This window comes from Coregonus clupeaformis, unplaced genomic scaffold (assembly GCF_020615455.1).
Source record: "Coregonus clupeaformis isolate EN_2021a unplaced genomic scaffold, ASM2061545v1 scaf0610, whole genome shotgun sequence".
Lineage (NCBI taxonomy): Eukaryota > Metazoa > Chordata > Actinopteri > Salmoniformes > Salmonidae > Coregonus > Coregonus clupeaformis.
This window is the reverse complement of record NW_025534065.1, coordinates 57,562-83,667: the sequence shown is the minus strand read 5'-3', so window position 1 is coordinate 83,667 and position 26,106 is coordinate 57,562. Positions and strand designations below refer to the sequence as shown.

Sequence of the window (26,106 nt, the reverse complement as noted above, 5' to 3'; positions counted from 1 at the left end):
GTAGCCTCGGCCACTAACCGGTCTTATCTGAGCACTAGGGAAGAACAGAGATAGTGTATCTTCTTCCCTCGTACTCCAGCCTGGGTGGAATACTTCACTGATAGACTGGCTGCACTGAGGAATGAAACTTATTTTCAACTGATGAGATAACTTGGTCCTCAATGCAACACCGGGTTTGCCTTGCAAACCTCCTTGTTAATGTTATAGCTTCGAGAGACAGAGCTCTTCCAGTAATTACAACATTTTCATAACGGAAATATGTTGCTATTATTTGTCCTTTCATTTGAATTTTAAACTTCATAAGACTACGGTGCTTTACACTAATGTGAATTGGCTAATTGATTGTAATGGTCATGACATTGCATTACTACTTTGTAATCAAACTAGCGACCAATCTAGTTTACACCTGGCCTGAATAGTTCCCTTAGGGCAACGCTTTACTCCAGTTGATTAGCTTGTTTTGTTGCATGTGTACAATATATCAAAAAGTATATTGTCTTACTAACAGAGCAAAGCAAAAGAAGAGTAAAGCTGTGTTCGAATACTCATACTAATGGTAGTAGTTGTGACATAAATTGAGTATGTAGTACGCTAATTGGTCATTGTATGGATATAGTTAGTATGCCAAAAGTTCCCGGATGTCGTACTAAATTCGCCAAAATACCAAGTATACAAGCAGTGGACACTATTTCCGTGCTTTTAGGGCCCATAATACAATTCTTCAGAAAATGGGCATGGCTTCACAACGTTTTCAGATTTCAAGAAAATGGCGGAAAATATGCAGCCGAAGTCCGACGAGAGCGGATACAATTTCATTGCTTAAACTAATTATGACAAATGTTAAGTAAAATGTTGAGCAATTTAATAAAGTAATGACTTTTCAAATAAGTTACGTTACACATTATGTTGGCTGACAATTTGTTAGCTACGCTATCCTTACGAACCGCAGCATATTATAGCAGTAAGTACCAGTATGTTAGCTAGCTACCGAACGTTATTTGGCTACTAATACATCAAACTTGCCAGTACATTAACTACATGTCATTCTTAGCTTAGCTAAGTGGTATAGTCGTTGTGCGTTCTCAATTGTCATTGTTAATTCGCTCTGGCTATCTACTCCGATTTCAGAGCACTCTTGTCTGAGTGTGCCAGTAAACGTCAGCAAAAAAGCATAATTAAATTGTTGCCAGCAGCACAGTTACAGTCACCAACGCTTTGGATAACATAAAAACAGCCTAACCAGCTCTGCTAGTGCGAGTAAAAAGGTCAGAGTGAGGTGTTCTCTCATTTGTGTCTGGAAGTAGCTAGCAAGCTACTTGGGTGCTTGACTAGCTAGCAAGCTAAGTCAAAGCTTGGGTGCTTGACTGCTGTTGTGAGGTCAGAATGCTCAGATCAACCCTACTCCTCGGCCAGAGCGTCCAGTGTGCACTCTGAACGCTCCGAATTTACGAACGGACAATCTGACAACGCTCTGAATTTACGAACGCCCAGAGCGCACTCCAGATTGAATTTACGAACACACCCGAAGTCGTAAAATGTCTAGCTTGTAATTTATGCTAACAAGCTAGCAAGAGGTTGCATAGCAACAGCATCAACTTCCGGTAGACAGGCGAAGCGCTAGTACACTCAACTGTAAGGATACCATTCGTTTACAGTATACTAAAATGAACTAATTGTATATACTCATTAAGTATGTAGTATACAGTATGTTAGTATGGGTATTCGAACACATCTTAAGTCCGCAGATTTCAGATTAATACATTGTAGAGAAGGGGAAACTTTGCATCACTGCAGCAAACCTATGTGCATTAACACTGCTCTAACTTGTATACTTCATTCAATACCCCACTTAAGGCCTCTGCTGTCTACTTTGCAGCCCCTTTGCTAGGCAGCTCAATTACCGGCATTCAGTCAATAATTCTGTATGTTGAAGAAGCCCACACTGGTTGGGGACTCCTTGACTGTGACAGTGACCAGGTTGGCAGTGACGTCAGTGACAAACACATGCTCGATCAGGCTGTGAGTGGGCTTCCAGTCCTGGCCGGTCTGGACTGAGATGGCCAAGTCCTGACCGTTACTTGGGTAGGGGGAATCCTGGTCAGAGTCTGAGGTGCTCTCCTCGCCAGTGCTCATCTCACTCAGGAGGACCTTGGCCTGCTTGCCACGGTCTTTGGAGGCAGATCTCTTCCGCTTGCCCTGGATGTCTCTGGCCTCTGCGGAGGGGTTCTGGACACTGCTCTTCTCAACCCTCCCTTGTGCCCTTGTTGTAGGCAGCCTCTCAGGCCTCTCTGCCTTGGCACCCACTTCACTGGTCTCCTCAGCTTTGATCTTATCAACTCCAGGCTGGCTCTTTCTGGGCTGTTGTCCACCAGGCGTGGCAGGACTCTGCACAAGATTTTGCTCTTGACCACACTGACCAACTGTGGCTTTCCGTGCTGGGTTGGCGGTGCTTCGCAGGTTGGACACTGGCGCGATGCCACTGCCAGGAGTACCTTTGCCTTGTGTTGATTTGTTCACACTCTGAAGGTTTAGTGCCTGAAGGCTTGCAGCTTGGTTGGCAGGGCCTTTAGGAGTGGAGAAAGGGGCAGCAGCTTTGTTATTGGGTACCTGCTGCAGTGGTGTTTGCCCAGGGGCATCTGGTTTCTTCTGCCTGTTGGGAGAGCCCAGTGGTGGCGGAGAAGCTCCTTGCGGGCTGCCATTGCTGGTTAAGAGTTTGGAGTTATGCAAATTCAACGCTGCTACTCCAGGAGATTTGCTTGCAGTTGTTTTTAAGTCCAAACCTGCTCCACTGCCCACATCAGAGACCGACAGTTTGAAGCCAGAAGCTTGACTCTTGCTCTGGTTGGATCTCTGGTTGATAGAGGGAGAAGCTGAGGTATTTGACCGGCCAGAGCCCGCAGTGTTCATGGAGTTTTTAGTAGTCCCACCCTGGGCCAGGGAACATCTGCCCTGGACACTCAGAGGGCCTCTGCTGTTCAACCCCATGAAGGTGAAGCTGGGTGGGTGAAAGGGTTTCTTGATTCCACCTCGTAGGTCTGCAGGGGAGTCTTTGGCAACTGTCTTTATGATCTTGCGCTGGCCCTTGTTCTGTTGGATGGCCTTCATCTCTGCAGGAAGTGCTTTCCTGCCCTCGCTTCTTCCTCGGGGGCTCCGGCTTGGCCACAATAATCTGTGCTTTCTTCTGAGGGACAGGGTGGAGCTCTCGTGTTCTGGGACCTGGCTTTGCCTTTCTATCGTTGTTGTCATCATCGTCGTCATCATCTGATGAGGAGGAAGAGGATGAAGAGGAAGATGACGATGATGAGCCAGACGAAGATGACGACGATGAAGAAGAGCTGCTTGACTTTGACACTTCAGGCACAGTTTCCTGAAATGAGGACGAGAGAAGTGATATTACATTATATGACATATTTGGTAGAAAATATTATCAATATTTGTAAAGGTCTTGAGGAAAGCATACCACAACTTTTCGAGGTCTCCCCCTTGGCCTTTTCCCTCTCTTGCAGATAAGAATGTCCTTTTCTTGTTCACTGTAAAAACAAAAAATAGGAAACAGTCTTCAGCAGTAGTTATGGTAGAAGTAGAGAGCAGGAGTCAAGGATACAGAGCGAGCACTGTTGAGGGTTTTTACAACCATCCGAGGAGAGGGTATTCTATCACCAAACATATACACTGTGAACCTTAGACTTGTAGCCGTCTTCTTGACAGAGACATCTGAGGACTGTGTGCTCATGGCAAGTCAGTAACATCTCGTGAAGTATTGTCTGGTCTTGAAACGCCCAATGCTTGGCAAAAACAAATCAGAGGTTGGCAATAAAATTCCCCAGATGCTCATCTGAAAACATTAGATACGCTTTCACTTTTGGAAATTTGGTTCCTGTTTTTGTTCCACCCCTTCACTTCCTGCTGTATATTCTTGTATAGCATTGTTGTCCTTCTACAAATGGATGTTTGCAAAGTAAAGTATACATCTGAAATGAAATATTTTCCCTGCTTCAGTTAAGATTAACTGGCACTTATGACTTTCTTTCTTTTTACAAATGCATTATTTTACCCCTTACCAATACAAAATGTTTCATGTATTTTTATATGAAATGTATATTGAACAGAACGCCCGTTAAATAAAACTTGAAGGGTTGGGAAAACCTAAACTCATATCCTAAATAGGCTTATCGATGTGCTTACAGCCTGAAAACACAGATCGTATGCATATCTGTGGGCTCCACATTGGCTTGAATGGTGCACTATTAATGCCTGCTGGAGCATTTCAGTGGGCATTGTTTAGATATAGGGGATAGCTCACTCAGTGAGGTCCTGGGCAAAGAGAAACTCACCTCTTGTTAAATGCAGCCAATAATCTTGGGTCAAGGATGTTCGCTTGGGGCTCCCAGCTATTGTGCCTGAAGCAAAAGGAAAATATGTTCATCAACACACTAAAATCACTTAATGTCTACATTGCAGGTGGCACTTACTTCTTGGTGAAAGAAAACCTAGTATAACCTATACCCTAGTGACTGTGTAGAGATGGGAGGACAGTGTAACCAACATAGTGATTAGAGAAAGGAGGCCTAGTGTAACCTAGTGTAGAGATAGGAGGCATATGCAAAGAGCTGTGAGTGGGAGGCTTAACCACATAGCAAAGGGGGAAGATAAGAAGGAGAGAAGTTTATTCAAAGCCAAGTGTGTAGGATCTGCCGCCTTCACATGATTCAGTGAATCTCAAGAGGGCCAATACTGAGTTAATGTAGAAAGAGATCGCGAATTGGCAAACACAATATCATTTCCACCGGCCACTTTTACGTGTTTATATCACAAGTAAATAACATTTGACCAAGTCGACGGCGCTGGCAGAATCCGACAGCAATGTGAGGATTTGGGTTAAGAACGGGGTGTGAGTGACAGGCAGAATGCCCATTGATGATGGGATTAATCGCAACAATGAAACAGAAGGGACAAGGGAAAGGGCAACCGTGGCAAGGACGCGCAGGCAGCTGGAGCGCTCGAAAGGGGAGAAAGACTGATTCACGGAAATTCAATGTATACTACCGAGTCACGTTAGGCATTAAATAAACTACCACATAATCATATACATTTAAACAACCATCTCAAAGAGTAGGAAAGTGTAGCAAATTGACACTTTATTTGTGGGATGTGTGAGAGACTCGGCATGCGTTTCCCACCCCAAACTTCTACCAACTCCTACTTGTAATTTCTTTATCAATAAAGCATATAATATAAAGCTAGATTGATAAACCATTAGCTAGAGATCCAGTAAGCGACTGATCAAATTTGAGAGTTTCTATAGCCTAGTTTGTGTAGCCTAATGTAAAACAGACAAACCAGCATATATTTAATACGGGAGACCCTAAACGATCTGTTTGTTTTGCATAACTAACAAGGTTAATTTCCAAAAGTTAAAACCAACAACAATAGCAGGAGGCAAGCGTAAAACCTGAATTTCTCGGTTTCACGGGCAGCATGTTTTTGAGCGAAGTTAGGGACTGTATGAATCATTTTACTACAACAGTGAAGCAAAAAACCGACACGTTGTTGTTGTTTTCATTGTTTGAGGCTGCTCTCGCAGCTGCAGCACCACTTGTACTTACTTGGATGACCATCCCCTCCACTTTACAAGAAACTCCAACTTTCCCTGCGAAAATAGAGAGGGCAAAACGTTACCAAACTGTGAGCAGCAAATATTTTGGATATGAGAAAATAATATTTCACAACATCTAACCTTTCTTAGTCGTTTGTTGAGGATGCATTCAGCATCGAAAACCTGTTCTCCTACGGCGCTCAATTCCTCCATGTTCGCTATTGCCTACTCTAAAGTATTTTATGAAAAGAATGGAAAAGAGGGCGGAAAGAAAACGCATTCTTGAAGCTTGTCCCATGGCAGATACCGTCCCTGTAAACGTCACACCTCGACGTGTGACCAATCAAATCGTTTTCATATATTGCGGTCAAAGATTTTCTATTATACTGACAAGATAGTCGAGTGATCGCTCAAACAGTGGAAATACATGTCCTCAAAGATCGAAGGCAGGCGGGAGGAGGGCGGAGGCGAGATCAGTTGGGACCATTCTAGCCAATGGAAGGGCAGATACGTGTCTGAACAACACTATGAAGTCGTTTTATTTTTGTTGTTGTTTCTGAAATGCCAGGTGCTTCCACTTATATCAGTGAATTCCTAACAACCTAACCATTATGAAACTTCTATTATATCAAATAAGTCTCATGTAGCAAATTAGCAATTACATTTTTTGTTGACCAAATTGGACACTCTCATTGACCCATTGACCCCCATGCAAAAATTCCTCACTTCGTGGCCTATTTTCGTGGACAGATTTTGGGTGGAATAAACTCTCTCCCTTCAGTCTTCCTCTCTGTTGTGGTTTATTGATAGAGCCCCACAGTGGAGGTGACCTAGCGGTCAAACAGGGAAATGGTTCCAATCATTTCCCCACCATTCATTTTTCCCATAGGGGATTTTAGAAACACTTAAAATAAGGGCTGTGTTTTGTGTAGGCTTACCTTGGCGTTACGTTTTGATAACCATATAAATCTCTCTCGGACAAGGTGACTTTTATCAATATATTCGGCTCTATTTACTCTCAGATTCGAAAATGCTAATTAGCATCAAAGTAGACATCATGCAAGACTACATAGCCCTTCAAGCTCATGCACATCATCTCTAGCTGACACCTTCGCTAACAGGTATTGTGTCAATTTAAAACTTGCACAAGACAGTTCACAGAATTTGTCAATTTAAAGAAATGTTGGCAATTTATTAATTACTACATTTAGTTAAAATTAGATAGTTAATCCAGAGATTCTTACCTTTGCCTCAATCCGGCAGTCTCGTCCAGATCATCATGGCATTTGTAGTTCTTTATGATAGCCACATTAGCAGCTAATTAGCATTTCATATTTTTTTGGGGGGATACAGGCGAATATATTGATAAAGTCACCTTGTCCTAGAGAGAGTTACACATTTATCAAAACTTCACGCCAGGGTAAGCCTACACAAAACACAACCCTTATTTCAAGTGTTTCTAAAAATAAAACTATGGGAAAAATGAATGGTGGAAAACGATTGGAACCATTTCCCTTCTTCTTCAGTGGGGTTTATCGGCAGTTGGCATCCAACGTTATGCATTACCGCCACCTACTGTACTGGAGTGTGGGCCAGAGACAGGGAGAAACTAAATCCTACCTGCCAGGCCCGTTGCTCTTAAAAAAGATAACAAAATATCTGAGACTATATCTAATGACTTTCTACTCAATATACTCTTTAAACTAATTTCCTGTATCCCCTTCTCCCTCATACTAGATCTCATCCTCTCTCTTTCCCTCTGATACTGCCCACACTGTAGCAATACATGCTCCACGGTCTCTGTTTCCTGACAATAATCACACTTTCCTGTTGGATGCTTTTCTATCCCATTTAATGTCTTATTCAACTGGCTGTGTCCCACCCTTAATCTTGTAAAAATAGCCTCCTCTCTTCAGTCCCTTCCTGCCGTCCTCCCCTCCCCGACTTTCCTCTGTACTTGAAATAAATGCCTTCCCTTATTATCTCTATTCCACTGCTCCTGCCATCTCTGCACCATTACTGTATATATCAGTCTTTTTGCCTCTGCCTTGCTCATTGAAACTTCAACATCAACATCCCCACTACTAAGTGCTTGTTTAGCCTGTTCATCTACTGCCTCGTTCCCCTCCACCCCCACATGGGCTGGGACCCAAGTAAATCTTATCTGTATACCCATCTGTTTAATCCTGCCATGGGTTTGTACCACCTCATAAAGCAGGTATTGTCTGCTAAGTGAGCTAAAGGACTGGAGACTCATTAACACTGCACATGAATCAGAGCAAATAACTACTCTGTCTTGTTTGACTTCCTCCACGCACTGCAAGGCCAACAGTATGGCCATCAGCTCCGCCATATATACAGCCAGATGATCTGTAATACATTTCCTGACTTCCACCCCACATTCCTGCACTACAAATGCTGATCCAGTACGTCCTGTCCTTGGATCTTTTTAACCATCTGTGTAAATGGCCACAAAATCCTGATACACAGTTTCCAGACGTCTCTTAAAGAAATCAGGTGGATCAACACCCTTCCTATCTTTCTGTAGTCTCTCCAACACTTCTAGATCAACTACTGGAGGCAGGAGTAGTAACCATTTCCCTGTTTGACCGCTAGGTTTTATGGGTATAATGACTCATACTGTGGTACTCTATTGGATTTCCCCCCAGAAAATATGTGACTGAAAGCCTTGTATGAAAAATTAAACAGTTGCTTATCTTTCCCCCCATACCCAATACCTTTTCTATTATTTAAAATGGAAGGTCTTTAGTCAGGCCTGTTACTTTATTGTAATTGTATTACTCTTCTGGTAATGTTCACTAGCATAATGATGACCTGTATTGATAGTTTATTGGCATAATTTACAGTGTAAATAACATTTTAAAATGCAGATTTTCCATTTAATTTTTTATTAATTGATAATTCTCTTGTTACTACATGTGTTGTATTTTCACATATTTTTTTAAACACTTAGTAATCACCATTTTAAATCCAGTTGATATATTATTAAATGACAATGCATATAAAATATGTCTGTAAGGTCATGTCAAGAAATACAGTGCCTTGCAAAAGTATTCATCCCCCTTGGTGTTTTTTTGACTATTTTGTTGCATTACAACCTGTAATTTAAATGGATTTTTATTTGGATTTCATGTAATGGACATACACAAAATAGTCCAAATTGGTGAAGTGAAATGAAAAATATAACTTGTTTCAAAGAATTCTAAAAAATAAATAACGGAAAAGTGGTGCGTGCATATGTATTCACCCCCTTTGCTATGAAGCCCCTAAATAAGAGCTGGTGCAACCAATTACCTTCAGAATTCACATAATTAGTTAAATAAAGTGCACCTGTGTGCAATCTAAGTGTCATATGATCTCAGTATATATACACCTGTTCTGAAAGGCCCCAGAGTCTGCAACACCACTAAGCAAGGGGCACCACCAAGCAAGCGGCACCATGAAGACCAAGGAGCTCTCCAAACAGGTCAGGGACAAAGTTGTGGAAAAGTACAGATCAGGGTTGGGTTATAAAAAAATATCAGAAACTTTGAACATCCCAAGGAGCACCATTAAATCATGTATAAATAAATGGAAAGAATATGGCACCACAACAAACCTGCCAAGAGAGGGCCGCCCACCAAAACTCACGGACCAGGCAAGGAGGGCATTAATCAGAGAGGCAACAAAGAGACCAAAGATAACCTTGAAGGAGCTGCAATGCTTCACAGCGGAGATTGGAGTATCTGTCCATAGGACCACTTTAAGCCGTACACTCCACAGAGCTGGGCTTTACGGAAGAGTGGCCAGAAAAAAGCCATTGCTTAAAGAAAGAAATAAGCAAACACGTTTGGTGTTCGCCAAAAGGCATGTGGGAGACTCCCCAAACATATGGAAGAAGGTACTCTGCTCAGATGAGACTAAAATTGAGCTTTTTGGCCATCAAAGAAAACGCTATGTCTGGCGCAAACCCAACACCTCTCATCACCCCGAGAACACCATCCCCACAGTGAAGCATGGTGCTGGCAGCATCATGCTGTGGGGATGTTTTTCATCAGCAGGGACTGGGAAACTGGTCAGAATTGAAGGAATGATGGATGGCGCTAAATACAGGGAAATTCTTGAGGGAAACCTGTTTCAGTCTTCCAGAGATTTGAGACTGGGACGGAGGTTCACCTTCCAGCAGGACAATGACCCTAAGCATACTGCTAAAGCAACACTCGTGTGGTTTAAGGGGAAACATTGAAATGTCTTGGAATGGCCTAGTCAAAGCCCAGACCTCAATCCAATTGAGAATCTGTGGTATGACTTAAAGATTGCTGTACACCAGCGGAACCCATCCAACTTGAAGGAGCTGGAGCAGTTTTGCCTTGAAGAATGGACAAAAATCCCTGTGGCAAGATGTGCCAAGCTTATAGAGACATACCCCAAGTGAGGGGGGAATAGTTACGGACGCTCAAGTTCTTTTTTGGGGTCTTATTTCTTGTTTGTTTCACAAGAAAATATATTTTGCATCTTCAAAGTGGTAGGCATGTTGTGTAAATCAAATGATACAAACCCCCCAAAAATCTATTTTAATTCCAGGTTGTAAGGTAACAAAATAGGAAAAATGCCAAGGGGGGTGAATACCTTCGCAAGCCACTGTATGTGTTAATGTACAGGACGTTTTCCTAAACAGAGAAAGAAAGGACCTATTCAGAATGTTGAAAGGTATTTCCATTCCTTTATTTATATAACTTATTTATACACAAACCTGGAATAGGTCCATTCACTCACTCACTGCCATCCAGAACAAAACCACAAACAATTATTTTGTTCATGGTCAGGATTTCGAAAAAGATAACTTGTAAATCAGATAAATAGATTTATAATTAAACATAACTTTCATAAAATGCATGTCTGCACTACTGTCACACAGAGTATACAATTTGTCAAGTTTTTGAACTGGTGTTTTGTCCAGAGATTTAGTTTCAGATTAGCTGTGTATTATTTTACTGTAGCTGTAGTCTACTGATCTCATCAGTGTATCATGACACCAATCAGTTGTTTAGAGAATACATCCTTTTAGCAAATTGCTAAAGCATAAGTTGTCCCAGGTGGCATGGTGACTGTATGGGCTTACATTCACAAGGAAAAAAACATCTCTGATCAGTCTGCATGGTGTCAGTCTCAACATGGAGAGGGCGCACTAGTCTGTGATAAGGTTGTTTTTCGAGAGTATGTCCATAATAATGTCATAAGTAGTGATGTCCCTTTGTTTATCCATTTCAGATGTCAGTGGCAAACGATTTCACTTGGGGTGCAGTTTAAAGGGCAGTTTGGTGTGTCTCTTCCTTTCCTCCTGGAGGCAGTGACTTCTCAGAGCTGAAACATAGGAAAGAATGATACGTTCTGGACAATTGAGAATAAGTTAGGAATCCTCAATGCAGGCAGGCAGGCAGGCAGGCACAGAAATACAGCCTTTTTCTTGATATATCATTCACTACCATGCAATAAGCAGGACTTTGATTATGTTGACTAAAATGTAAATTTCACATTCAGTGTGAGGACTAAACCAGTGGCATGACTTAATAGTATGACATGTTTAAACCATTAATACCCAAACATTCAGGTTTACAGAACTTTATGTAGCCTATCTGCACCATGTTATCCAATTAGGCCTCTGCAGAGTCAGTATCCCCCGCTGGTTACAATCAGCAACAGGACTTGAACAGATTGAGATCAATCCGGAGCTCAGCCAGCATGCAAAACATCTGAGTCTCTGTCCCTAATTGACAGCCCATATCTAGCCTGACCATCAAGTGTATTAACATACAGATAGAGCACTTGACATGTCCTTTTTATTTTTACCCCTGACAGATTGTTTCCACTGCTCGAATCATTCAGTTTGTTTACCTGTCTCTAGGGATTACACCTTGACTATAGAAAGCTTCCAATCAGTCCATTATTGTCTTGAGTTATGGCAGAGGAAGAAACAGTGTCAGAAGCTGAGAGACTGACGGAATCCAACATTGACAGTAAACAAAATAAATAAAGCATTTATAGCAAAACATTTTGCAACACTATTTACTCACCAGTGGGCAAATATCCTTGTGCTTGTTTATTTTAATACTGTATGTTTGAGGTATCAGTTGCCCTTAACTACAGATCTAGGATCAGCATCCCAAAAACGTATTTACTTGTTTTGCCCTTTAACCATTAGGAGAATAAAACAAATATCTAAGCCTGTATCAGTTATGTTAGGTCCTACGTTAGGGTCAGCCCCCAAAAACGTATTTCTAACCTTTGAATAAAACTATCTAAGCCTGTATCAGTTATTACATGCTCACAAATTGGTATCCAAGGGGAAAACACCCCTTAGGTACATTACACACATTTCTATATATCAGATTGTTCAGGCAAGTCTTCTTCACATTTTCCAATTCCCATTGATTTGTATACATATGCAGACATACATACCTTCTATCATTTGTCTCCTTCTTGAATGCATTAAATGACACAAGCGCTAAGAAGACCACAACAAGAAATCCAGCCACTGCTGCCAATCCAACAAAGATATTTGATTTTATGTCCTGATGGAGGTCTGAAATACAAGACGTAATGCAAATGTAATATCGTTTGATTTGTGTACATGGATGTGTCTGAATGACAATACAGACATTATTCATCTAATTTTTATCCAATTTTGACATTTCTGTTATGTGTTGCATATTTGTACATTCTATATACATTACGTTAGACAATAGATTACTTTGGCTGTGTAATGAAGGAGCAGGTGTTGGAGGAACACACTTTGTGGGCCATAGGGAGTGCAGAGTCATTAGCCTGATATAAACTCACCCTCTGTGGCAGAGATCAGCATGTGTTTTGTGGCATCCAGGTGGCCATCGTTGGGATCAGGCTTGATGCCCAGTATGTGACACATCAAGGGGTATATGTTCACTGTCTCAAAGGGGCCCACCTCCAGGTTCTTTTGGAACACCGGCCCCACAGCCCTGAAGAAGGGCTTCATGTCCATTTCTTCGTTGTCAAAGCCATGCTCCCCTGTGTTGAACTGCACTGGGAGGAACTGTAGAGACAAATAGCCAAGAAGAGTCAGGGTGATCAAATCTGTAGGACTCCATTTAGAGTAGGAGAAGTGAAATCATGAATATTCAGAATGTTGCAATTCATATTGATCATCATAATGGGAAGCTTGAAGTCCAACTTGTCTTTCTATGATGTACTCTCAACTGGACAGCAGAGGGAGATGTTGACCAACTGAAGGAAAGTGTTGCTTGCGCAACCATGAAATCTGCTCAGTGCTTATAAGAACAGAGACGGGAGAATTTCCCTGTTCTCCATTATTAGACGCATACTGTTAAAATGACTGTTGTTAACCAGGTTAAGAGGGAATCCTTTCATAAACTAAAGAGGCCTAAACATCACATAGTTCCTTTGGTCATTCAGGATGACTACTTTGATCATGAAATGGATATTACGATGGATTGTATGAACAGCAAGCGATACAGTTACACGGACACATTTTTTATCTTAACTTTGTTCACAGAAAATACACTGATATATTTAGATACACAGGGAGAAGGTAGGCTAATTACCATAGATGTTACGTAACCCTTCGCTGAACATGTATAACATTTGCTTTGATAAAACTGAGAGGAGCATCTTTTGAAATTTCTAAACAAAGGGTCCGTAAACAGGAGATGACACAAGAGGGTCAAATACCCTGAACTTGTGTATTTTGATAATCAGACATTACACTGAAGGTCAACTGAACTCCACCAGATACCCTCACTGTAACCACAGCCTTCAATGAGTTTATATGCGTTCATGTGTAATCAGTACCTCTGGTGGGTTACTGTCAGTATAGCATTTGAAGACATTTGTAATTTAGCCATTTTGCTATTTCTGTTTTACAGTATGTTGATGTGTAGTGGCCATCTCTCGTATGCAAAATTGAGAATCAAATTTGGTGTCACTCAATGGAGTGATGTAGCACTTTAAGTGGTAAAGTTGCAGGCAGCAGGGTTGAGCCAAATGTAAATGCTAATGTTGAATTTTGTGGCATGAATAGCTTCATGAAGAATTAGAGACCTCTGCATGCCATCAGCCAAACCTGGATTATCCTGGGAAGGTGGTAATACACTTGATTAAAATTGTAATGTATTAAGATTAGAGTTTTCCGGTCTAAAATATTCCATTTTCTCCATCGCTACAAGCCAAATTCACTTGGTAATTCCTTCAATGTTTGTAGTCCATTGAAATATGGCATGTTATCAGAATACTCATAATGCATGCAGGAGGATGCATGAGGATGTGCCATACTGTACTGTATATTATAGAAGTGATAGAATATTCTAGATGCCTGAAAATATACTGTATAGGCTGCATGGTTATTTTTAAACCAGCTTCTTTGCTCATACTATGTTCACTGAGGCCAATCCTCTAATCAGTAATTCACAGTAAAGCATGGAATTGGAAAGTCTACAACAATATACATGTTTAGTCTCACAAAAGTTAAAGTATGCCTTCATTTCACTTTTTGTGTGCATGAAATTGGTTCTGTGCGTGATGGAAACCCTTAACAAAAACGTCTTAATTTGTTTAAGCAAACAACTATTACAAAATACTATAGAGACATGCTATGAACCCACCCCGTTGATGACATATCCAGGGTCAGAGAAGAGAATGATGGGTAGGATGCGGTTGTTATTAGCAAAGTGAAGGCGCTCAGGCATCTCCTCCTTCTTGAAGACATGAAGGTGAGGGTGCGCCCCCTTCAGGGCGTTGTAGACCTTATCCAGCATGCCCTTCTTGGGAAGCAGCATCCCAGAGGGCCCAAAGTCCACCAGGTGAAAGGCTATATCTCTGAAGGAGAATCCGGGGATCCTGGAAAGGGTGATCTCCTTCACCAGGCCGTTGCGGTACACATTGCTCATGCCGTGGTCAGCGGTGATGATGATGTTGAGACTATCGGCGAGTCCGTTTCGTTCAGCCAAGCTGCGGATGAAGCCCACTGTTCTGTCCACCTGCTTGACCATCTCCCTCCGCTCAGGGGAATCAGGCCCGTATTTGTGGCCTGTGCCGTCAGGCTCCCCGAAATACAGTGACACAAAGTCCAGGTCCATCTCACTGAACCAGGTGCCCATCACCTTCTCTACGTTCTCTCGCCATTTAGTCTCGTTTTTGTAGTCATAAAACCGTGGTTCCACATCCTTCACCGTCTGGGTCTCTCCCTGGTAGGTGGATTGCGTGCCAGGAAAGTGAAGAGAGCCAGCCCTCAGGCCCTGTACGGACAAAATTAGGATGAAGAGAGGTCTCACACACACACACACAGTCTTGCGCAGCTAACCTTGTGGGGACATACAATTCAGTCCCATTCAAAATCCTATTTTCCCTAACCCCTAACCCGTACCATAACCCTAACCATAACCCAAAAACCTAACCTTAACCCTAAACCTAGCTCCTAACCCTATCTCCTAACCCTAAACCTAATTCTAACCTTTACCCAAACCCCCTAGAAATAGCATTTGACCTTATGGGGGCCAACAAAATGTCCCCAGTTGGTCAAATTTCTCTTGGTTTACTATTCTTGTGGGGACTTCTGGTCCCACAATTATAGTTAAACACATCCACACACACACACACACACAGTACATGCATACAGTTGAAGTCGGAAGTTTACATACACCTTAGCCAAATACATTTAAACTCAGTTTTTCACAATTCCTGACATTTAATACTAGTAAAAATGCCCTGTCTTAGGTCAGTTAGGATCACCACTTTATTTTAAGAATGTGAAATGTCAGAATAATAGTAGAGAGAATGATTTATTTCAGCTTTTATTTCTTTCATCACATTCCCAGTGGGTCAGAAGTTTACATACACTCAATTAGTATTTGGTAGCATTGCCTTTAAATTGTTTAACTTTGGTCAAACGTTTCGGGTAGCCTTCCACAAGCTTCCCACAATAAGTTGGGTGAATTTTGGCCCATTCCACCTGACAGAGCTGGTGTAACTGAGTCAGGTTTTTGGCCTCCTTGCTCGCACACACTTTTTCCTCCAAAAATAACGATGGTCATTATGGCCAAACAGTTCTATTTTTGTTTCATCAGACCAGAGGACATTTCTCCAAAAAGTACAATCTTTGTCCCCATGTGCAGTTGCAAACCGTAGTCTGGCTTTTTTATGGCGGTTTTGGAGCAGTGGCTTCTTCCTTGCTGAGCGGCCTTTCAGGTTATGTCGATATAGGACTCATTTTACTGTGGATATAGATACTTTTGTACCTGTTTCCTCCAGCATCTTCACAAGGTCTTTTGCTGTTGTTCTGGGATTGATTTGCACTTTTCGCACCAAAGTACGTTCATCTATAGGAGACAGAACGCGTCTCCTTCCTGAGCGGTATGACGGCTGCGTGGTCCCATGGTGTTTATACTTGCGTACTATTGTTTGTACAGATGAATGTGGTACCTTCAGGCGTTTGGAAATTGCTCCCAAGGATGAACCAGACTTGTGGAGGTCTACAATATTTTTCTGAGGTCTTGGCTGATTTCTTTTGATTTTCCCATGATGTCAAGCAAAGAGGCACTGAGTTTGAAGGTAGGCCTTGAAATACATCCACAGGTACACCTCCAATAGACTCAAATGATGTCAATTAGCCTATCAGAAGCTTTTAAAGCCATGACATCATTTTCTGGAATTTTCCAAGCTGTTTAAAGGCACAGTCAACTTAGTGTATGTAAACTTCTGACCCACTGGAATTGTGATACAGTGAATTATAAGTGAAATAATCTGTCTGTAAACAATTGTTGGAAAAATTACTTGTGTTATGCACAAAGTAGATGTCCTAACCGACTTGCCAAAACTATAGTTTGTTAACAAGAAATGTGTGGAGTGGTTGAAAAACGAGTTTTAATGACTCCAACCTAAGTGTATATAAACTTCCGACTTCAACTGTATATACACAGACATTTGTATTACTGTAAAGCAAATGCAGGAATGATTTAGGATGAAGGTCCATCTAGTGCTGCTGTTCTGACCTGTCTCTGGGCTGTGATCCAGATGGGTAGAGTGCCGTTGTCCCACCACTCATTCTTAAACTGTGTAGCATAGTAAGGCAGTTTCTCACTGGTGGTGATGTTGAACCACATGTTGTGGATCACCCCATGGTTCTCAATGTAGCGCCCTGAAAAGAGTCACTGTCAATCTCTCAATATTCATAGTCTGCCACATTCACATTACAAATTCTATCAAATGTATAGCCTGTGAGTGCCATGACGCTTCTTGGACAAGGTCTTAAGACCAACACTGGAGATTAAAGGAATTTAATTTCAAGGAAGTTACATTTCTTTTAAACTGGCACTGATGATTCAAAAGTCAAAAATGAGTATTTCTGTCAAGGAAAATATAAATTCCTCCTTCAGCCTTCCCAACATAATCATCTTACTCAACTCTGAAAGCTGCTGGACCCTGGGACATTGAATTACAGTTAATTCCTTTTTTCCAGTCGCATTCACAATTCTTATAAACTAAACTGGGAATGACTTGTGATCCAATAATTGGAGAAAAAAAGGACCACCGTGACATGAACATGAACCTCCACAGAATCACTGCTCTCTTGGAGCCTGTAGAAAAGGGTTGTGCCTGGGTATCGATCTACAGTAGGTACCTGTTAGGAGGGTGAAGTGTGTGGGACTGGTGATGGTGAGGTAAGGTGGGGTCACATATCTGGCCTTGACCCCGTCCTTGGCCATTCTGTCCAGATTTGGCGTGTCCACATCGCGGTCGTAGTCCCACCTGAAGCCATCGAAGGAGATGAGCAGTACTTTATGCTGGCCTTTGGTGCTGTATCTATCCAGCGGTACTCCTGAAGAGGACGCGGCCAACAGGAGGCAGAGACTCACTGTCCACAACATAGTGGGTACGACACAGAGCTGAGTCTTTCACTTTACTCCTATCCTTGGGTATGCAGGCTGTTGCTATACACCGACTCCAGCACCTTACCGTTACAGACCTAAAGACTCCCCCCCTTCCCATTACACCTGAGCACATGTCCCTTCCCTGTGCCAGCAGCATGAGAGCAAAGTTTCATCATTTTATCTGATCATAAAGTATCTAGTTGATTAGATGGACGTTTGCTCAGCACATTTTTGCATGGTGTTTGATTATGTTTTTATGTTCTGTGTAATTACCAGCCGATTTTTTATCCTGAACTCTCTTTTATTGTGATTGCAAGATATTCAATCAGTTCCAGAATGTTGTAAACAAGACTGTCTGCTTGGCCGTTATGTTCATGGACTTTGTCTGCCTGTCCGTCCGTCCATTTTGTCTGTCTGTCCATCTGTCCATCCATCTTTCTGAGTTTCTAGTGAATAATTGACAAAGGGGTCCGTTTTGTCTGTCCGTCCATCTGTCTGTCCATCCATCTTTCTGAGTTTCTAGTGAATAATTGACAAAGGGGAATGACACGTATGGATTTCACCTTGAGTGTGGACGGTACATGATCAATCTGACACCTAGAAGATGGAGAAGAAAATGAGAGGATATACTTCTTCATCAGTGAACTCCAGTCTCTAGGGAGACCGTACCCTGATAGTATTTACTATTTAATTTAGTATTTTATTAGCATCCCCATTTGCTACTGCTAAAGCTGCAGCTACACTTCCTGGGGTCCACACAAAACATAAAGCATGACATAATACATAACATTGATAGACAAGAACAGCACAAGGACATAACTATCCTAATCTCATAGCAACCTTGAAACCTGATATCCTAATCTCACAGCACCAGAGGGTATACTAGGTACCTGGTTTGAGGAGTTAGCGAGGTAACTTTGTTGAGTTAGCGAGGTAACTTTGTTCAACTAGGGACACCCGATACCACGAAAGTGCCTCATTTTTTAGCCAGGTACATTTCTATGGCAACGAATGCTTCAGAATTAACCTGCTTCGGGCAGGATAATGCTGCGTTTAGATGGTACGAGGTAGACGGTAGATGGAAAACCGGATGTCATTGTTTTCAATGAGAGCACGACGGTAAATGCCGTCCCTCGTCTAAATGCAGCATAACTCAGGGCTAATGCTGCTTTTAGACGAGGGATGCAAAAACCGTCATACCAGTCGGCATACCCGGAGAAGAAAGCAAGAAAGATGGTGACGGCAAAAGCAAGCCAGCACTGTATGCGTTGCTATGGTGATTCCACAAAACAAACAGTGCAAATCAACATCCGATAGAAAACAGCGCTACAGCAGATTGCAAACTTTTAACTTTGGCGGCAAATCCCGTCTACAGGTGGCGGCTGATGGCATTCACCGCCAGGCTCTCATTAAAAACAATTACATTCGGTTTACCGTCTACCTCATACAATGTAAACCTCGGCATAACTCCATTTATCCAGAAATCAGATCCCCAACCTCTTGCAAACATTGTGTAGTCATTACCTTCATTTGACAATGACGACCGATTCAATATTTTATTAATCAAATGTTTTTTGTGTGTTAAAAATAGTTATATTAAATACCTATCACATTACATATTTAGTAATGGCAGGATGCATTTGAAAGTAAAACTATTGTATGACGTTATACAATTATTTTATTGATAGGAGTGGGGAAAAAGACGGCATTAACGATAGGTAATGAAAGAAATACAACACATCTAATAGCCTATTTCACAGCATAGCCTGCTGAATTTGCAAGATAACTTTTATTTCATGATTTCGGCAAAAAATAAAAATTTCACAGCATAGCCTGCTGAATTTGCAAGATAACTTTTATTTCATGATTTCGGCAAAAAAATAAAATGTGGCACTGACTAAACGTTTCAGTATTGCCTCAATGAAGAGATCAGCGTTCGACTAGCCACGTGCGGCTACTGCAGGCTGCAATGAGACATACACGCCAGGCGGATGAGCAATATCCACTGTCGTAGTACGGATGAAGCCTGAGCTGGAAACTGAAGCTAGATCATTTCAGAAAAGCCTGGGTACATCTAGCTATGTAGGTAGTATACCCCTCAGTTGTTCTGTAAACACCAGAGAGAATCCCATAACATCAAGGAACCATCCGTGTCCTTGGTTCTTTCATTTGCATAGGCTAATCATGCAACACAAGGAAATGGAAATGCAATAATCATGTGGAGTTTCACCAAAGTCGTTAACTCCTGCTCAGTTCACCAGACGTGAACAGAGCCTCATATCATATCGTATGGAGTTGAACCTACATTTCAATCCTGCTATGTTCCCCTATCGTGAACGCAGAAACCTTGAATCTTAGGGAGTTGCACCGAAGTATCACTTTCGCTACGTTCCCCTAACATAAACACAGCAACAATCGTGTGGAGTTGCACCGAACTATCACTCCCACTACGTTCCACTAACGTAAACGCAGCAACCTTGAATCATATTGAGTGGCACCGAAGTATCACTCCCGCTTCGTTCCCCTAACGTAAACGCAGCAACCTTGAATCATATGGAGTAGCACCGAAGTATCACTCCCGCTACGTTGCTCTAATATAGACATATTAATTTTAATAACTCACTCCTCAATGTGTTTTTGATTTCGGGCTAGTGCTAAATATCCTTTTAGATTTGGAATTTGTCACCATGGCCATGGACAAACAACCAGCCAAACAAAACTATTGTCTGTGGCCTCTGTCTTTCTAGCGCTTAACTTCAAATCATGTACCCTTCCAGACACTATACTGTATATCACTCACTGGTTTATGATGCTACCTTATCAATGTCAATCAAATTCCCTGACAAGCTAGCACTTCAAATTTGTTATTTTATTTGTCCTTGGTGGGACTTCAAGGGAAATATCTAATCTTCACGGAGATAAGGGATAACATTCATCAGCTCTCATTTACCTCATTCATATTCAGTATCTGTTTCATATTAACTCCATCCGTTATCAAATCAAATCAAATTTTATTGGCCACATGCGCCGAATACAACAGGTGTAGACATTACAGTGAAATGCTTACTTCCAGCCCTTAACCAACAATGCATTTTTTTTTTAAATAAAAAAAGTAAAATAAAACAACAACAAAAAAGTGTTGAGAAAAAAAGAGCAGAAGTAAAATAAAATAACAGTAGGGAGGCTATATATACAGGGGGGTACCGGTGCAGAGTCAATGTGCGGGGGCACCGGCTAGTTGAGGTAATATGTACATGTGGGTAGAGTTAAAGTGACTTTGCATAAATAATTAACAGAGTAGCAGCAGCGTAAAAAGATTGGGTCGGGTGGGGGTGGGGGGGCAGTGCAAATAGTTCGGGTAGCCATGATTAGCTGTTCAGGAGTCTTATGGCTTGGGGGTAGAAGTTGTTGAGAAGTCTTTTGGACCTAGACTTGGCACTCCGGTACCGCTTGCCGTGCGGTAGCAGAGAGAACAGTCTATGACTAGGGTGGCTGGAGTCTTTGACAATTTTGAGGGCCTTCCTCTGACACTGCCTGGTATAGAGGTCCTGGATGGCAGGAAGCTAGTCCAACGTCAGCAAGATTTGGTGGAGCGTTTAGGACTGTTGAGACCAAGGGAGACTCTCAGATCTCTGCCATGAGAACTTTATAAAAAAAACACACACTGAACTTCAGGGGCAGGGAAACTTTATATGACCCACACAATTCTGTTGATAATTTCCACAGGGAATCTCTATTTTTTTTAAATCTTGTGGAAAAGTTAATTATTTGTCTTTAGCACTCCCTGCTGCCCATGTAATACTATTGCACCACATAGAGATTACAACTAAGGATACAATCACACTAAACAATACAGTGAAACTCTCTCAAATTGTATGTACAGTGAGGGAAAAAAGTATTTGATCCCCTGCTGATTTTGTACGTTTGTCCACTGACAAAGAAATTATCAGTCTATCATTTTAATGGTAGGTTTATTTGAACAGTGAGAAACAGAATAACAACAACAAAATCCAGAAAACCTCATGTCAAAATTTTTATAAATTGATTTGCATTTTAATGAGGGAAATAAGTATTTGACCCCCTCTCAATCAGAAAGATTTCTGGCTCCCAGGTGTCATTTATACAATCTCAGCTTGTTACCTGTATAAAAGACACCTGTCCACAGAAGCAATCAATCAGATTCCAAACTCTCCACCGTGGCCAAGACCAAAGAGCTCTCCAAGGATGTCAGGGACAAGATTGTAGACCTACACAAGGCTGGAATGGGCTACAAGACCATCGCCAAGCAGCATGGTGGGAAGGTGACAACAGTTGGTGCGATTATTTGCAAATGGAAGAAACACAAAATAACTGTCAATCTCCCTCGGCCTGGGGCTCCATGCAAGATCTCACCTCGTGGAGTTGCAATGATCATGAGAACGGTGAGGAATCAGCCCAGAACTACACGGGAGGATCTTGTCAATGATCTCAAGGCAGCTGGGACCATAGTCACCAAGAAAACAATTGGTAACACACTACGCCGTGAAGGACTGAAATCCTGCAGCGCCCGCAAGGTCCCCCTGCTCAAGAAAGCACATATACAGGCCCGTCTGAAGTTTGCCAATGAACATCTGAATGATTCAGAGGAGAACTGGGTGAAAGTGTTGTGGTCAGATGAGACCAAAATGGAGCTCTTTGGCATCAACTCAAATCGCCGTGTTTGGAGGAGGAGGAATGCTGCCTATGACCCCAAGAACACCATCCCCACCGTCAAACATGGAGGTGGAAACATTATGCTTTGGGGGTGTTTTTCTGCTAAGGGGACAGGACAACTTCACCGAATCAAAGGGACTTTGGATAGGGCCATGTACCATCAAATCTTGGGTGAGAACCTCCTTCCCTCAGCCAGGGCATTAAAAATGGGTCGTGGATGGTTATTCCAGCATGACAATGACCCAAAACACACGGCCAAGGCAACAAAGGAGTGGCTCAAGAAGAAGCACATTAAGGTCCTGGAGTGGCCTAGCCAGTCTCCAGACCTTAATCCCATAGAAAATATGTGGAGGGAGCTGAAGGTTCGAGTTGCCAAATGTCAGCCTCGAAACCTTAATGACTTGGAGAAGATCTGCAAAGAGGAGTGGGACAAAATCCCTCCTGAGATGTGTGCAAATCTGGTGGCCAACTACAAGAAACATCTGACCTCTGTGATTGCCAACAAGGGTTTTGCCACCAAGTACTAAGTCATGTTTTGCAGAGGGGTCAAATACTTATTTCCCTCATTAAAATGCAAATCAATTTATAACATTTTTGACATGCGTTTTTCTGGATTTTTTTGTTGTTATTCTGTCTCTCACTGTTCAAATAAACCTACCATTAAAATTATAGACTGATAATTTCTTTGTCAGTGGGCAAACATACAAAATCAGCAGGGGATCAAATACTTTTTTCCCTCACTGTAACTTATTTCCAGTCTGTCCACCCATCTGGTAGTTGGAGCTCTCTGTCTTCTACAAGAGATAAACAGTACATGTTATTGATTGAAACATTCCATTAGATTAAATGCGGTATTGCTTGTCATGAACCTACTTTGTTCAGTCTTTAACTGAACAATTTCCCCCAGATTTCATTTCCAAGTACTCATCGATAAGGTAATGACTAGCATGCTGTTTGTTTGAGCATGCACTGTTTGGTGGCTGATAATCATGGGGTCAAGTACAGGCCAATGTTCAGAGAGCCCACTCGCTGTGTTTTGAATTGTAAGTAAACAGACATTTGATGCATGAATGGCCCTCTCTATCAGGTTACACACAAATAAGCATTTAGCTCAGTATCCACTGTGCCAGACCGGTGGCCACTAGTATAATTCTGTTTATGGTTAATTCTGTTGGGATTACGTGTCATATTCATATAGCTCATGCTGATACAGTGTCAAATGTGGTCTCTGTGTACTAAACAATAGATGCATCACTTGTATGTTTTTGCATATTTGATATTATTATGGTTTGGAGCAGGGGAGGTGGAGATGTCGAATGTAGGCTTTTTGCCCACTAACATAGCTCAATTAGTTCTCATACTTATTCCTCCCTGCCGGCATTGCTCAGCATAGTAGACCCCCTCCCTGCCTCTCCTCCCTCTCCCTTGTCGATGTTTGGCACTATCTGATGGGGTGTGATCCACAGTGGGCCAGGCCCGCAGCAGCTGACAACCTCTCTCATGGTGTTGTCATGTCAAGGGGAGGCTTTGTTGAAATTGACAACATTTTCACCAACGGGAGCCCCCACTGAAACAGGAAAATAGCAGAGATGTTCACACCTGTCAAACACCCTGGCCAAAACAGAGGGACGCTGTTGTTGCTCAGCTGTTGGGAGGCCTTACACTCGGGAACCTACAGTAACAGTACAGACTCACCATGGCCAGTTAACTGCCAATGGCAGCACGTTGCTCAGGGAAGTGCCCAAGGCTAAAGTTCAGGAGGATGTACGCACTCGAGGACTAGTCGCCCAGCTTTGATTTAATGTTTCATGCACGTGACACGTTCCACTCTGCCCAGGCTCTCGGCTGCTATTACTGTATTACTGTAATGTTACCGTTGTAAGGGTTGAAAGTACATGTCAGCACTTCATCAATCTGAATATATGCCCAAACTACAAGGCTATGACCTTCACTGTATGGTTATGCCATTGCATTGCATTAGCTGTTTGCTTGTTGTCAGTGCTTCATGACACTGATTTGATAACAATGAGATTAACATTTAAGGAAGGCCGCATTCTGTTTCCCCTAAGCAGCGTTGTGCAGACCAGCAGTATACTGAGTTAGGATGGAACGATTCATCTGAGGACTGATGACCATTTCTTAGATAAAGATGGACTGTGGATGCATTTCTACTCATTGTGCTGGTGGTGTTTCACATTAGATTTCTTCTATTCTCTAAACCTCATTCCTTGAACCGTATATCTACCATTGTCTGTACTTTGTGTAGCTGTATGGGATATTATTAGCTGGTTATTTGTCCGTAGTGTATTAGCTTTGGGGAAGAATATGTGTCATATCACTATGTGTTCTACATGCATAGCTTCTGCCTCGGATGCTTAAGTAACAGGCCTGATCTAAGAGTGAGTGAGGTGTATGTGAGCTAGCAGCAGAGTGGAGGCAAGGCTTTAGGAGGCAGCAGCCAGGGCTGATTTGCAGCTCCATTCCAGCGCGTGGGCCCTTTCAGGCTCTGCCGCCTGTAACAGGTTGACGTGATAAACACTCCAGCAGCAGCAGCTCTAGTCAGATGTGGCATGGTACCCCCCCTCCTCTACCCTCCCCCTGTTCTCCTCTCTTCCCGGCCTGGTGTCTCTCTGTGGCACTGGGTGGCTCCAGCGCTCTGGCTTTACACCTTCACAAGGAAGTAATTGATTTCTTTAATTTGCTTCAAGAGAAGCCATTGTCAGCCGACCAGGCAGCCATTTTTCAAGCCACTTTAATTAAATGCCAGGTCTTTAGGTGTGATATGAAATTCGTTTGGCTCCTCTGATCTTCTACTCCACAGACAATTCATTAACATTTCTTATGTGCCTTTATGTTTTACACAAAGCTTCAAAAAGGAGCTCAACTGTGACATTTTGGTTTCTGTACCATATATTTAATCATTTCTTTACGTGCATTTAGACTACAAAGATAAAGTGTGTCTGTTCCACATAAGATAAAGCAGCCTCTGTAGAGTCTCAGTCTGAAAAGGAATTCAGAGAAAGAATTACCTGAAATATCCATCCAGGAACACTTAAAGTTTATATCATTGTTATAGTATTAGTATTATTCTAGAAGGTATTAAAATATGCCTTAGGCTGTAGTACAGCTTTGATCATGTTATTATGTGTGACCACTACTATCTCCTGTCTTTATTGACCAAAATAAAATGCTCATACTCATAGAAGATAACTTGTCTTGCTGCATTTAGCAGTTCAAATCATTCTAAATGATTGCAAGCTGGTTTATAGTTGATGGTTCTGTTTCGTTTCCACCAAATCCTTCTTTAGTGTTTCTCTAAGCCCTGTACTGTATATTACATTTGTCTGTTGAGTGATGCTATATGAGACAGGACAGCTGACGATAATTATCTGGTAACCGGTAGATACTCTATTCTCGCCCACAGAACAGGGTTGCACACACACCTCCATCCCCATAATATCCTCCTGCCTGCCTGCCTGCCTGCCTGCCTGCCTGCCTGCCTGTCACCCCACTCGTTCTGACTCAGAGCTTCTCCATAATGCTCCTCTCCACAGATCCTCTCACAATGGCGCTCTCTCCCTCTCATGGAGATTCACAGCAGCTGCCTCCTCCTGCCTGCCTCCCACCACCCATCCACACTGCACTCCCCAGCTTCAAAGAGGCAGAAACATGCTGAGACTCACTAAACAAAAAGGGAAACCTGCTCCAGGACACAACATTACCTCTTTGTAAGAGGGTGAAACATTTCTTAAAATATCGTTTTTTTACACAAATGAACTGGAATGGGAAGTGCAGCTTGTGAAACAAGCAAGGCCAGAATTTCACAAGGATTTTAAGAAAAAGGCCTGAGCATGAAATGGCAGAGAACGCGTCGTAAATTGTACATTAAAAGGAGTCCCA

General features: G+C 42.2%; 2 protein-coding genes across 2 annotated transcripts; both read right to left on the bottom strand.

Moving 5' to 3' along the window:
* Positions 1–1,454: 1,454 nt before the first annotated feature.
* Positions 1,455–5,979, bottom strand: cbx2 (chromobox homolog 2 (Drosophila Pc class)). Its single transcript, XM_041870710.2, is given in 6 exon segments — positions 1,455–3,132; positions 3,134–3,367; positions 3,461–3,530; positions 4,335–4,400; positions 5,607–5,650; positions 5,738–5,979. Coding segments are annotated over 6 exon segments (1,707 nt in total). The 5' UTR covers positions 5,810–5,979; the 3' UTR covers positions 1,455–1,911.
* Positions 5,980–10,297: 4,318 nt separating this feature from the next.
* On the bottom strand, positions 10,298–17,563 carry LOC121562914 (ectonucleotide pyrophosphatase/phosphodiesterase family member 7). Its single transcript, XM_041875049.2, has 6 exons — positions 17,265–17,563; positions 16,636–16,781; positions 14,251–14,883; positions 12,437–12,665; positions 12,056–12,179; positions 10,298–10,960 (listed from the first exon to the last, which is right to left on the bottom strand). The coding sequence occupies exons 1-6, from the start codon at positions 17,509–17,511 to the stop codon at positions 10,903–10,905; spliced, it is 1,437 nt and encodes a 478-aa protein (XP_041730983.2). The 5' UTR covers positions 17,512–17,563; the 3' UTR covers positions 10,298–10,902.
* Between the last annotated feature and the right edge of the window lie 8,543 nt (positions 17,564–26,106).

Bases quoted from the DNA above. Each gene is read 5' to 3' on its own strand.
- LOC121562914 (XM_041875049.2), bottom strand. From the start codon at position 17,511: ATGTTGTGGACAGTGAGTCTCTGCCTCCTGTTGGCCGCGTCCTCTTCA. The intron at 12,180-12,436 runs GTGAGTTTATAT...CTTGTATTTCAG, and splicing joins GCTGATCTCTGCCACAGAGG to ACCTCCATCAGGACATAAAA. The intron at 10,961-12,055 runs GTATGTATGTCT...CCTATGTTTCAG, and splicing joins AAGGAGACAAATGATAGAAG to CTCTGAGAAGTCACTGCCTC.